This window comes from Vidua macroura, chromosome 20 (genome assembly GCF_024509145.1).
Source record: "Vidua macroura isolate BioBank_ID:100142 chromosome 20, ASM2450914v1, whole genome shotgun sequence".
NCBI lineage: Eukaryota > Metazoa > Chordata > Aves > Passeriformes > Viduidae > Vidua > Vidua macroura.
The window spans coordinates 10,107,017-10,121,418 of NC_071590.1; the positions used below are offsets into that span (position 1 = coordinate 10,107,017).

Below are 14,402 nucleotides of genomic sequence, written 5' to 3' on the forward strand. Positions count from 1 at the left end.
CTTCATTTGTGCATCTACAAAGCTTAATGTTTATTTATTTACAACGTTCATCTCTGTGGTTTTGTACCACAGACTGAAAATGAAGCACTTCTGTAGCTAAATTTACAGATTCTTTTTAAGCTCCTAATTTATCTCATGTTTTATTTGGATGGAATCTGAATTTCTGCAACAAACAGAAGAGCGTTTACATCTGCTTCCTTATTAAAACTGTTTACCCCAAACACACAATGAAAAAATAGGTTTAGTTTCAAACACAAAACGAATTTCCAATAATTGTCCCTCAGTTTGCACAGAGGAGCCAGGCTGCACAATAAAGTGGTTTTAAAGTGCCAGAGGGCAGGGTTGGGTGGGATGTTGGGAAGAAATTCCTGCCTGTGAGGGTGGGGAGGCCCTGGCAAAGGCTGCCCTTCTCTGGAAGTGCCCAAGGCCAGGCTGGATGGGGTTTGTAGCAACCTGGGACAGGGGAACGTGTCAGGGCTGGAACAGGATGAGCTTTAATGTCCCTCCCACTCAAACCATTCCACGGTTCTGTGACTCTGTGAACAAAAGGCCTTTTAGTTCTGACAAGTGAAGGCCTGGAAAGACAACCAGCCCCGAGCTGGGCAGGAGCTCCCACCTTGGAGGGGTCCATGATGACGGTGGGCACGAAGTTGAGGAAGATGTGGTTGCAGTCCGTGCGCACGTTGGTGTTGTTGAAGGCCACCTCCAGCTCGTCCATGGCCTCCAGCAGCAAACGCTCGCCCTCGTTTTGCAGGTACTCAAAGGAGGCTTCCTGCCAGAATTGCCAACAAACCACTGAGTTTTGACTCACAAATCACTGCCCGAGAAGGTCTGGAGAACTGCAGGAGGATGTGATGGAGAGGACAGAGCCCGCGCGCAGCCCTGGAGCAGATCCATCCCCAGCTCAGAGCCAGTGCTCCCTGTGCCTGCATCCCACACCTGGCTGCCTTGTGCCCTCCTTTAGCTCAGAGTAAGTCTGAAACCACACAGGGCAAGCCACTGCTGCCTCAAGATCTAAGGATCCTCTTGGGCCCCTGAAAAATCTCCCTGGAGCACAGGAATAGCAGGACTCCAAAGGGTTGGTTCTGAGAGCAGCACCAGCAAGGAGAGGGCACAGCCCCCAACCCTCCACAGAGGGAATGGTCAGTTTTGGATGCTGCAGCTCCCTAGGACGACCCTGGCTTTCACTCACCGCCGTGGGCAGGGACAAACTCACCTTGGTCACCAGGTCCGAGTGCCTTATGATGGCCCTGACGAAGAACCTGTAGTCTGTCACCTCCGTGCCCACCTCCACCTTGGCAGCCCCCAGGTAGAGGTGCATTTTGTGGTTGGCACAGGGGATGGCCGTGAGGTCGAAGTTCCTCATGCGGTTCAGCTCCAGCTGGAAGGCCAGGGCGGGCTCCAGGTGCCGGTAAATCCGATCCTCCTCGAACTGCAGGGGCCAGGGATGCAGGAGAGGGTGGGAAAGAGGGCATTGAAAAGGTGAAGCACCGAGGTAAGAACTCCACAATGCCCCTTCTGAACTTTCATATTTAACTCAAACTCTAAAAATTCAAACAGATCCAACCCAGACTCTTCTATCTCACGCAGCACTGGCAGCTGTGAAATTGTTGAATAATACAAATTGCAGGACAATAAGTTCTCAAGCTCACCCCCCTGAAAAAACCCTCTTTTCCACAGAAACCAGAAGGTTTTGTCCTGATTCTGAGTAGTGAATCACTGCATGAAAGAAGGATAAAGCCAACACTTGGAGAAATGTATTAAGAATATCCAACTCACCTTATCCCGGGCACGGAAGGTGAAGAACTTTGGGAATTCCCTCTGTTTGAAAATAAAAACAACAGTGTTAGCACTCCCAAGCACTGATGTCCCCAGAGTGCTCTCAGGCCACTCCTGGGGCAGCACCACAGCACAGGAGGTGACACAAGTTGTTCCCAGCTACTTTCTCAACATCACAAAGGTGGTGGAAAATCAAGTCACCTTCAAGACAGGAGAGGCAGCTTAAACCTGCCCTCACTAATGCAAAAGAGGCTACTTGATTGGCTTTAGATGATTATTGTCAGTTATTGACAGATAACACAGAAGTGTTCAGACAGTAGTGGGAAACCCTTTCTAGATCTGTTATGATTAAGATTCCTGTGGAAATGTCTGGAGTGATATGAACACTGTTATGGATGCAGATGTACACAGAACAATCATCTAATTCTAGAGCTCTCTTCACACCATTACTGCCAGAAATACTTTCTTCCCAAGGAAAACTGGGAGTTGTAACCAAATAACTTTATTCTCCTGTATGGAGCAGCAAAAACATTACAAAAATCCCCCATGTACCACTCAATTTCTCTGGTTTTCTGTTGCACAGATAAAACCCTGTCAGAGCCTTGAGAGTTTTTTTAAAATACTGTACAAATCTTAGGTGAAGAGAGAAATCCTAGACAGCATCCTGTCCCTCCAGTTCCACCCAGGCAGATCCAGACCCTCCTCTGGAATTAGACTTTTACTGGGCAGAGCTTTGGTCAGTGCTTTGCACCACGTGAGAACACTGCTGCCTGTGCTGAAGGTGACCTGAAGGGACACACACACAACTTGCCAGAAGTGTCTCACTAAGCAAAAAACAGAGAATCTGACCTGGAGTCACTGAATTTCTGGCTCACGTTCCATTATCCATGAAAGATGAACAAGCCCAGCTGGAGGGAGTGCGGCAACCAGTGACACTGTACAAGCCACCACTGAGCAACACAGATTTTTAGGCTAAAAGTACAATTCTAGTCTGTAATCTTCCTTCCCTCCTAGGTAAAACAGCCCCCAGACCTCACCTGATCACTCTCAGCTGAGCAAAACAACTTGTGTTTGCCTGGAAACTCTTCCAAAATAAGCAGTGGTACAAGAAATGCTGCCTAAAACTTCAGGCTCACCCAATATATCAACTGTCTGTGAGCCTCATCTCAGAAACAACCTCTTCCATGTCTCCTCACTCCTCCCAGTCCTCCTCTGCAGGCTGCCAGCTTCTCCCACCATCTCCAGGCTCATTCCACCACTAACAGAATTGCTTCCAGGGCACCTCACTGGTGTGGTGGGCAAATACCATAATTAGATGTGCACACACACAAAAATCCTCAGTGCCCTGGTACCAAAATCCAAAAGAGTGCTCCATTTCCTAGGCAGAAGAATTATACCCCTGCTGTGTTCTAATCAACCAACCATCATCAAGACAATCAAAATAATTTGCCTAAATTAGCCAATCAAGACACCCTGCAAACCGCAGAATGTGAGAAGCTGCACCAGAAATCATCAGAGTTGATTATTATACTAATAATCACGTTAAAAACCTAATGAGATGAGGAAATTGGAAGCTTGCTGGAGCAACTCTCTATTACCTCAACATGCTGGGAACTAATTATATAGACTGTAATTAAAACAAAAACAAACCCAAGCCCAGGCCCTGGCTAAGTTAATAGTTGGTCCAGTAATGAAGGGGCTGGGACAGCAGAGAGAAATGAGGACTGACAGAGCAGCTCCCAGAGGTGCTCCACAAACTCTGCAGCCAGATCACCCCACACTGAGGGTCCAGGGAGAGCTTGGGGATGGTTCCTTCTGTTCTGTGCCTCCTTTCTGACCTCTGACACAGCACTTACTCAGCAACTCTGACTTTTCATGCCCCCAACACCCATTCTGCTCTCCAAAACTTCCTTTTTCAAACCAAAAGCCTAGATTTTTCTTGCTAAATGTCCCAAAAGACTCTCCACAAAATCCAGTTTCCTAAGCTGCTGGCTGACACCTCTGTACCTGTACTGGGAGCAACAATTCCCACGTGGTGACAGGTTCAAGCACTATTTCTGTTGATTTGTAAACTAGATTTCCCTTCATAAACCTTCCTAGACCAGCTGTGTTGAGCACAGGGCTAATTTCTTGCCCTTCAGAGGGTCCTGATAATTTCCACAACTGAAAAGTAGATACCCAAGAGATAAAAATCTGGTTTATGCCTTACATTGCCACCTAAACCAGGCCTCACTGGTGCCCAGGCCCTGGGGAAAGAAGTAATTCTCAGCAGTAAGAGCATCAAACATTTCCCACATCACAAAACCACTCTGCAAAATTTAACAACTCCCTCCAGTGCCTGCTCTAAGTTATCTTAAAGTCAGCCAAGAAGCCAAAAGAAATCACCACACTACAGAAGAAAGACAAAGGTTTCACTGATAATTGCACTTTAGAACAGAAAGGAAACACAAGGAAACACAAGGAAATCTTTATCAGTGTGGCTTCCCGAGCTCAGCCAGGTAACCAGGGAGACTCAGAGCCACACTGGCCCCTCTGAATGCCACGGGCCCAGCCTGGGTTTGCAGTTAGATATTCAAATAAATTCTTCAACACTTCACTTTGGCAGAGTGTGGGCATTAAATGCCTGCCTGAGATCCGAATGAGAAGCCCAGAGCCCCCTGCGTGTCTCCTGGCCTCACATCAGGAATGCCACCGTGTTCCAGGCCCTTTTTACTTACATGGAATCTCTGATCCACCTCATAGTTGACCTGTTTCCTGAAGTCCTTACAAACGAAACATACACACATAGGAAGAAAAAAAAAAAAAGCAGAAGACAGCTAGCAATTAGGATTAAAATCAAAACTTAATTAATTCAAGAATACAAGAGGCGTCAAGATTGCTTACAATTGTAAATTAATTTTCTTAAGCGAATTCATGAAAACCATTTCAAGTTTTAGAGGACAAAAACAGTGAAGAGAGAACTAAATACAGTAAATACAGCATTTAATTTGGGGGAAAAACATGTCAGATGCCAATGGTATAATGAGCTAGAAACCAAGGAGTTCTGAGGAGAGAGATGGAAATACCTTTTGTGCTACAAGGAAAGTCAGCCTCCGAATGCCATGCTCAATCAGGACTGATTTCTGCAAAAACAAGGGTGGAAACAGCTGACTGGACTGGCAGAAAAAGAACAGACTAAAAACATGCTGGAACCCTCTGTGAAGTGAAAAAGCTCTGCAGAGCCTTCTGCCTCTGAGCTCCTGCTCCCCTTCAGCCTCCTCGGAGAGATTTCCCACCTGATGCTGCTTTAGCAGCATAAACACCCAAATCCCTTCCACCTGAGCAGGTAAATAACTAAATCACAGCAACAGTGAACTCCAGCTGAGCCTGGCTGAGCAGGAGTGCAGAAGAGTCACCCCCAAATCTTGCAGGAAATATCCTTGTTCACCTGCCAGGATTGCTTTTTGGAGGGAGCACGGCGCAGATGGGGTAAGGTCATGGAAAATGATGGAAAATGAGTTTTAGAGGAGCTAACCCACGGAAGATGTGGCTACAGTAAACTCATGGACAGCCCAGCCCAAAGCACACATCCAGGCTCTCAGCCTGGAGAAGACTTTTGGGGGGCTCACTGTGACCTTCTAGTCCTTTAAGGGCATTAAAATAGAAGGGAGAGGAACGTGACAAGAATTAGATGGACACGGGTTAGATGGGATGTCAGGCAGGGCCTTGAGGTCCCTTCCAACCCAAACCATCCTGAGATTCCAAGATTCCACATGGCAAAGGTGATCCAAGTCAGGTGTCAGTGATTGTTTTCAAACAGATCACAGAATATCCACTCTGTGGATATTCATATTCCTCATGTTCCCCTCTCAGAGGAGTGCTGCCATCAGTATTTGCCACAGCACTGACCCTTTGAAGTGCTAAGATCCTGTAATTCTCCTCTTTTTCAAACTTTTCTCCTTCCTCCTCCCTCTCCCAATTTAAAAGCAAGGAACAACAGCTCAGCTCAAGCAGGAGCAAAGCAGCCCCTCTCTGCACAGGCTGTGATGTTTTACTAAGGTTAAGCCCTTTGAAAATGAGCAGCAGTGACTATATTCATGGCAAGAGGAAGAAAATAACTTTAATAATGCCACGATTTAAAAAGCAAAAATTGTTATTGCTTTTAAAATTCCACAAGTGGCAGACAATAACAGCAGAGCAACAGGATTCTGATTACATGGTAATAATGTGGGTCTCCCAGCAAGGCCACAGCTATTACAGAGCGATTAGCCATCAGCACCTGGAGAAACTCCATTTCCACTGACTGCCTCAATCTCCTCCACAAGTCATTTACAAGTATATGATCCTAATTTCTATTAAAAAAACCACACACAACATGCTGGGACTGGAAGATTATTTGGACAATTTGGATCAACCTATTTGATAGTTTAATGTGGTTTTGGATTTTTTTTTTTTAAATATATTTTATTTCTTTCCTTTTATCCCCTCCCATAAAACGCCTGGAGCATGATCAAGCAGATGAAAAGCAGAACTAGTTTTAATTCTTAAATTTGATTGTTTTCCTTGTTTAAAGAGACAGGAAGCTGCTGAAGCCACGTGGATGCCAGTCCCATTTTGAAGCCCCTGATTTCTGCAGGGTATGTTCCCACCTCCCACACTGAGAAGGTGGAGGTGCTCTTTCAGTGCTCCCAGAACCAGTGCAGCACCAGGAATCCCAGTTCCTGGTGGGATACTCAGCCCCACAAACCAGTGGAGTTCTTCACACCACAGAAGAGCAGGTGCAGGCAGAGCCCAGAGTGGACACAAGGAGGCTGTCCCCAAGCCAGGCTGACCCAGCAGTGACATTTGGGACTCTAAGGTGTATCCCACACTTAGGAAGGAGCAACAGAACATGCCAAATAATTCCTCCTCGTGCCAGGAGTATTGTATAAGGTGGATGCTCCAGCACACTAACAAGGGCAATAAACTTTAATTGCATGAAGACTATGGTGATACACTAATACAGCACATTTTAATGTCATTTTACATGGTTCTGTTGCTCATCCAACCACTTGATCACCAGGGAAAGGCACAGAACACATTTTTCAGAGCGTGTGGAGACAGTTACAGAAGAATTGACCTCATGTGTTTAAAACCTTCCAACTCTTTCATCCCTTCAAAAATTAAAGGGAAGAAGCCCTGACCTGACAGATTAGAAGCAGAAACAATGACCTGATGCCTTCAGGAAGGTGCAGCTACACCCAGTCAAACAAATGGGAAACTAAGGCTGTAACTGCAGCGTGCTTGCTTTGAAACCAAACAAAACCACCCCAAACCTAGGGAGCACAGGGACTTTTCCCCAGGCTGTCCTGGCCATGCCCAGGGAGGCAGAGGGGGTGCAGGGACCTCACCTTGCTCTGGGTGAACTCCCTGAACATGGCAGCCAGGCCGTCGTCGTCCACGTCGCCGTCGGTTTTGATGGCCACGTTGAGGATGTGGATGGGCTCCTCCCGGGCACTCTGCAAGGACAGGGCAATGTTCCCCACGGTTCAATAATCAGCAGCTGAGCACCTCAGAACAGGCTCCCTAAATCCAAGCTTTAAAGCAGAGATGCTCTGGGGGAAATGAAAAACCAATGAGATGCTCTGGGGGAAAACTCTGACCAAACAGCCTCATAAATCTGCAATTTCACAGAAGTCAACGTCCACAAACATCAAAGAGGAGCCTCCTTTGGAGAATTCAAGTCTGAGGATGAGACAGGGCACAGGGTCAGGGCCTTCTTTATCAGATGCAGCACAAGGACAGTAAAGGACTTTGGCATCAAGGAAAGTAATTAAATTAATCAAAGTGTAGGGGCAAAACAATGTGAGTTTCCATATCTACAACAACATGAAATAATGTGGAAACATCAATTCCATTAGAGCTCCAAGGAACTACAAATTCAGCCTCCAGGAGCCTGTGATTAACTGGGGAAAACTGAGTCTGGACAGGAAATTACCTTGGTGAGGTGAGGGGGATGTAGAGAGAGGGATCTGAGGACATTAAGGTTGACAGTAATATTCTGGAAAAGGCTACAGTGCTTCCACACATCAGGATCAATGGATCAGTGGAAAACAAAGCCCTGCTCTGGACACAGGCTGTATTCCAGCAGAGCTTCCCACTCTTGTGGAGCAGCTACCTGTGTCTCTAAGGGAAACTGGACTTCTGTCCCTATGGATTAGGGACCACCTGCTGCCTCTGCACCTGTTCTCCACATCTCTGCAAAAACTGAGCAGCTTTACCTCCCAGAAATAGTTCCAAGGGGTAGAACAGAGAGAAGAATCAGGATTTAAGGTGGCTGGGAAGGGTGTAAGACAGGAAACACGGCAAGTCAGACATAGGACAAAGACAGCTGAAAGTGCAGTTCAACATCCTGGTGCAGAGAGAGGGTCTGGAGACTTAATGGTGGGTTTAAACTCTGCTATGGTGCTGTGGATCCAGGAATTCTGCTGATGCTAAAAGCCATAAACAAAATTTACACAGAGAGCAAGAGCTGAGCTGGAGTTTCACAACAGAGCTGGAAAGCGGCCGCCCACGCCGAGTCACCTGCTGTGGAACAAGCAAGCAAATCACAGCCATAAATACACAAAGCTCCTAACTCCTGCTTCCAGCACTCCAGCTGGGGAGGAGCATCCAGCCTCAGCCCTGCTGCCAGCCTCAGAGCACCTTCCAGAAGGAAAAAAAAAACCCCTACCTTGTCTTCATCATACAGGGAAGCGTGGCCGGCCTCGGGGAACGTCGGGCTCTGCGGGGGAGAGTCGCAGAAGCATCCCATGACTTCATCAAAGATCCTGGAATGCACCAGGGAAGGAGCAGTCACCACCACAGCAGTGCCAGCACACCGAGCACCCAGCACTGAGCACACCAGTCCTGGCAGGAAAGGGCTCCTTCCCTTGCTGGGCTCAAAGATGAGGAGGCAATTCCTCAAACCAGGGTCCAGCATTGGTCAGAGATCTCCTGGGTGCAGGCTGAGGGCTCTGCTGGGGGTTTGCCTGCCCCAAAAGGTTGGAAGCACACATCCACAGAGCATTAGCAGACATCAGCACGTTCCCAACCAGCAGGAACCCGGGATGCTGATCCCTCTGCCTGCAAACTGCTCCTCCAGCAGCCTGAGACCGCACGGGGCCACACGCGGGGATCCAAGCAGGGAAACACGCTCAGGCCCAGCCCAAACCTGACTCCAGACCTGGCAAAGCCTTCCCCCAGCTCTGCCAGGGCCCAGGCAGGTGGGTGGCCACAGAAGCAAGGCCCAGGCTGGGCACACACCTGACAAAGTCCTCGAAGGTGCGGAAGGAGACCATCCCGCCCATGCGCTGGCACGGCGGCGTGAAGGAGTTGTCCAGCAGCACGTCACTCACACTGGCCACGTGAGCCATCCCATAGTGATTGAGGTTGGAGGAGAAGGACATCCTAAACAGCAAAGGCAGCAAGAGCACAGTCAGCAGGGGCAGGGCACAGGGGGACAGCACTTGGGAGCAGGTCTGGGCACCTGGAGCGTGGCTGGGCAACCCGTGCTGGACTGCCCATGCCTCTGGTGCCACCCTGCCTGGGTGTTGTGTCAGTGACAGGAACACCCCGAGTTAGCAAACAATGTTATAACCCCTTAAAACAGGTATTTCTTGAGATGACGGGAGAATTCTGACTATGCAAGGCTGAACTTATTTTTCCTCCTGTCTTTCTGTTTTGCTTTACAGGTGGAACACGATTCAAGCAGCAGCAGTTCTAAGATTTGACACTTGAAGGATTCAGTACACTTTTACAAATGCTGTATTAACTTATTGATTCCATGATTTTTCTGATCAGACTATAATTTGCACTCCTCAAACGCAGCATGGTACAGTGACTTCTCCAAAATTCTTTACTGGGTCTTAACACTCTCATTCCTTCCCTTCCTGTTCAAGAAACAACTGGAGGTGGCACTCAGTGCTCTGGGCTGGGTGACAAGGTGGGGATCAGCCACAGGTTGGACTCGATGGTCTTGAAGGTCTTTCCCAACCTCACTTATTCTGTGATTTTTATGTTTTTTTTAAAGACTCACAATGCCACAGTCAAGACTGGCAGAGGAAGCTTCTCCCGCCGTGAGGAAAAAGCACACAATGAGATTGGACCTTTCTCTGGTGACCCCAGCTGGGGTTTGCCTTCTCTGCAGTAATTATCACCAATTTCTGAGCTGTACTGCAGGCTCATCTTAATTCAGACTTCCTTCAAGAGCTGCCTGCAAGGTGGTGACACTTCTGCAGAGACCCAAGCAGGGAGCTGGCCCAGGGACCACACGCTCCTCACTCGCCCTCCTTGGGCTTGGGGACACATTAGTTCTGCTGCCAGAATTGGAGGAGATGGGGGAAAAAGTCAGGGAATGGATTCCCCACCAGGCCTGGTGCCTCAGAGCTGTGAGGTGCAAGGGGGAAAAGCAGGGCCAGGACCTGGCTGAGCACTCCTGCCACAGCCACCCCACAGCTTTGCTGGGATTTCCCCCTTTCCACACACCAAACCCACTGTGATCCAGCCCTGAGTACAGTGCTAACAAGTCTAAAGTATCATCAGTGTGATTAATAGCTCTCCATGCCTAAAGTCACTCTCTGTTTCTGCAATTTATCTCTGATTAAGAGCCGTGAGACTTCCAAGCCCATTTTTACTATTTTTCCCTAAACAGGCTTGTAAGCAGTAATAAATAATAGGTATTCATGTTTTGAAAGAGGGGAGTTTTTCAGGACATGCCTTGGTGTACATTCTTACAACCAATACAAAAACTATCACAGAACAGGAGCTGAACAAAAAGACAGCAGACATTTTTCATGTATTATTTAAAACAAGAAATACTTTTCAACTGAGACACAGGAGGAAAAATTAGCGTCCAAACCACAACAAAACATGCTGTCAGCTGTTTGAGATGTAGATTCATCCATGGTGTGAGGGAGGTGAAACAGCCCTGGCAGATTCTAAGCTATGCACAAGAAACCAGGGTAGCAGCAGGCTGGGCTGGGAGGAACTGCCTGGGGCCACTGTGACACCCTGCCAGAGGGTCAATCCTCTGGGAATCCAGTGCCAGAAAAGACCCTAGGACAGCACTTTGCTGTGTAACACACTGCAGATGAGCTGAGTCACCCAGCAAATTTGATTTCAGAGATTGCTGCATGCAAGTATTTTTTTTTTTTTTTTTAAAGAAAAGCTGAAAACATGCTTTGGACAAAGGGAGAGGAAAAGGGAAGGTAAAAGAAGCGTTATGGTTGAGCATTTCCCAAGTAAAGAGAAGGGCACTACAACAAAACATGCTAAGACATTCAGGATTAGGCTCCTTCTTTCTAGTGTGGCTTTTGAAATTGGAGAAGATGATGGGTACTGTACCTGTTTAGCGTGGGGATGTTCCCTCTGAAATCAAACAAGCACAGTTAGTCACAGACTGGTTAGTGAGAGCCATCATAAAGAACCATCATCAAACCGGTGCACACAACCAGCAACATCTTCACAACTGACTGTCCCAAATTTGTCAGCTGCCAGGGAGAGCTGCCTGCCACCACCCAAATCCACCAGGGGCACAGCCAGGCCACGCAGGGAGCATGCAAATAGTGGGATATCCCAGGAAAACACTTGGCATTTGCAAGGAACCCCATGTTCACCTTTCATGGTCCCCACTGCAAGCCCTTTGCACACGCCAAGTGCAGAGCAAGAGCTTGCACTCCCTGACAGAGCAGCAAACAGCAGAGATGCAAAAAGGAAAAAAAAAAATAAATAAATTATCATCTCACACAGGAAAATTGCAACAGGTTGAGGAAAACAAGCCAAATCCTCAGTGCCAAACCTCCAGGCTAAGCAGCCCACGCACAGGCTCCCACAAGGCAGGGACAAAGCAAGCACACACAGCACCATGGAACACTCTGCATTTTCAGCATTCAGTGCTAAAAAGAACGACCTCAAGGCTAAAAAGAACAACCTTAAGGCTAATTTGAGGAAAACTTTACCAATTCTTTTATGACATCAGCCCAGCTCTCCCCGAATTTGCGTGCAGCTCAGTGATGCACACGAGGCAGAGGGGAGTGAGGGGCACATTTTCAGAGCAGCAGCACAGCCCAGCCCACAGCAGCAACAGCCAGGAGAGTGCTCCATGCAGGATGGGAAAATGGCTGGGATCTGACATGCACAGTAGCACAGATTAAATTTTAAAAAAAGTCCTTGCACACAGGAGGCTTGTGCAAAGGGATTAGCAAGAATTAAAAGATGGAAAGGAGAGCCTTGAGGAAGGTGTGAGTGGGCACTCACCCCCTTCCCTTCAGGAGATGAAACCACAAACTTTTGTGGCATCCTAGCCCATAGGCAAGACCCCAAGTTGCTGAGCACAAAGTCCCAGTGCTTGATGACCAGTGTATTCCCTGGTCACACTGGTCAGCCTGCCCTGCTCCTGTCCCAGACTGGTTTGGCCACAGCAGAGTCACCTTCACTACAAGGTTGGGTGCATTACTGAGGCACAAAAAATTCCCATAGTGTCCTTAAACCATATGGGGGAAAAAATACCTAAAAGCATATCTGTCATGGTGTAAGTACCACAACTATTTTATTTCTGGGGGGATGGTGGGGACAGACCCTGTGCTGCAGAGCCTGTGGTCAAGACAGAACGGGCCTCCAGCCCTCAGGGGGTTGGGACTATTTTTTGAGCTTGGCAAGGAGTGGGAAAGCTGCATGTGATCTACTTCAGTTGGAAAAAATAGTCTGGAGAGGACTGGCAGTTCCTACCCCCAGCAGGAACCCTCCTGTAGCCGTCCCTGGAAGGCTTTCAGGAAAGACAGGGATGAAAAAACAGCACAACAAATGTTCAGTCCAGCCTCGAGAAGGGCACCCTGGTGCTCTGGGAGCTTCTCCTGCCACTCCACACGGAGCTGGAGAGGCAAGGAGGGAAACAGGACAAGGAGGAGTGCATTGAAACTGAGAGAGAGCGGGTTTAAAGGGGATGGCAGGGAGAAATTCCTCTCTGTGAGGCTGAGCAGGCCCTGGCACAGGTGCCCACAGAAGCTGTGGCTGCCCCTGGATCCCTGGCAGTGCCCAGGTTGGATGGGGCTTGGAGCAGCCTGGGACAGTGGAAGGTGTCCCTGCCCGTGGCAGGGGTGGAATAAAAGATCTTTAAGGTCCTTTCCAGCCCAAGCCATCCCCTGGTTCTATGCCAGGGCCACGCCAGAGCCCCCAGCAGCACCAGGGCCAGGCTCACAGCCTGTCCCCCACAGCAGCTCCAGCCCTTCTCCCATCCCTCCTCAGCTCCCAGGATGGCCTGGAAATGCTCCTGAGCAGGGATCTGCTGCAGCCCCGCTGGCCCCACTGCTCCTGCACCCTCTGGGCACTCTGAGTTCAGTTCCCTGTGCCCCCTCCTCCTTTTCCTTCCCTTTTTCTGCGAGGAACAGGAGCTCCCCCACGCCCCGGGCAGGCACGCAGAGCTCAGCTGCAGGCGAGAGCCAGCTCAGGGCAAAGCTTTGGAAATGAGGCAGCAGAGCAGAATCAGCACAGGCTGGCTCAATAACCCACTTGTAGTTATTAACAGCAGTGCCACAGGAGAAAGAGCAATTCCACTGGCTCTGACCAGTGCCATTCCTCTTATGTTTCTTCATTTCTGCAGAAGAATCTAACCAGAAGGCAGCGAAACATGCCTCAAACCATACATTTTGATTGGGTTTTTCCTCTCCCTCTTTCTTCCCTTATTCTTCTGCTCCCTCTGTGATTCAGCCAAGCTGAATCTGCTACAGAAGTCCAATTTGCATAAAATTATCCTCGTTCCATTCAGTTTGCTGCCCCTTCCACAGCCCCTTCTTTGCTCTGCTGGAAGATTTTGCCCTTTCCGAGGCAGGCAAGCCAAGGGAACGGCAGCACATTACTGCTGCCTGCTGCCTAATTAACATCAAACCTCAGCCCCGAGCTGCAGGGATTTACAGGTGTCCTGGAATCATCTTCCCCTCCTCCCTGCCCGTACAAACCACTCTCACAACGAGGAGGGGACTGACACCCCATGAGTTATCCCTTTGGGGCTCCAGGTAGGGCCAGAGCCCACAGCAGCACGGCTGGGTCACTCCTGGCATCCAAAGGTTGATGCCAGAGGCTGCTCCAGCAAACAGTCCACAGAAAATGCTGTCACTTTGTCAGAAATTCACATTTTATGAGTAGATCATTGTAAAATGATAGCAGAAAAAAAAAAAAAAAAAAAAAAAAAAAAAAAAAAAAAGCCTGTACACGCTGCTGTAAATGTGAGTGAGTGTGGGATTCTTAAAAAAATCCCTGTTCAGGACCAGGGATATTTCAGCCTTCCAAATGGTTTCTACCTGTAAGCTAAGGAAGAGGCTGACAAAAAGGAACAACCAAAACTCCCCATAGATGATAAAACATCAGGAGACAGCAGAGGAGAGACCATGCACCACTCTTAGGCCTTGAAATCAGCAACACCAAAGTCCAAGGTGGGGCATGAACAAACATCCACAAGCACAGAGGGAGGAGATTCCAGGCCAAACCAAGCACAAGGGAGTTGAGACATTTGTACTGATGGAAATACCCTTGGATGGGGCTCTGAGCAACCTGGACTAGTGGGAAGTTCCCTGTCCACTGCAGGGGGGGAATGAGATGGGCTTTAAGGTCCTTGCACCCCAGGCCATTCT

At 48.5% G+C, this 14,402-nt stretch overlaps 1 protein-coding gene across 9 annotated transcripts in view; it reads right to left on the reverse strand.

Moving 5' to 3' along the window:
• ACACA (acetyl-CoA carboxylase alpha) overlaps nucleotides 1–14,402 on the reverse strand; it is a 101,656-nt gene that overhangs the window by 46,317 nt on the left and 40,937 nt on the right. For 6 of the 9 annotated variants that reach the window (XM_053995977.1, XM_053995983.1, XM_053995982.1 and 3 more), the window contains 9 exons: nucleotides 11,122–11,145; nucleotides 9,043–9,186; nucleotides 8,471–8,567; nucleotides 7,149–7,256; nucleotides 4,845–4,901; nucleotides 4,497–4,541; nucleotides 1,780–1,821; nucleotides 1,217–1,432; nucleotides 617–772 (listed from right to left, as the gene is read on the reverse strand). In XM_053995977.1, the coding sequence (XP_053851952.1) occupies nucleotides 617–772; nucleotides 1,217–1,432; nucleotides 1,780–1,821; nucleotides 4,497–4,541; nucleotides 4,845–4,901; nucleotides 7,149–7,256; nucleotides 8,471–8,567; nucleotides 9,043–9,186; nucleotides 11,122–11,145 (889 nt within the window). The remainder of the gene's footprint in view (nucleotides 1–616; nucleotides 773–1,216; nucleotides 1,433–1,779; nucleotides 1,822–4,496; nucleotides 4,542–4,844; nucleotides 4,902–7,148; nucleotides 7,257–8,470; nucleotides 8,568–9,042; nucleotides 9,187–11,121; nucleotides 11,146–14,402) is intronic. The other 3 variants (XM_053995978.1, XM_053995979.1, XM_053995980.1) reach the window with 3 other exon arrangements.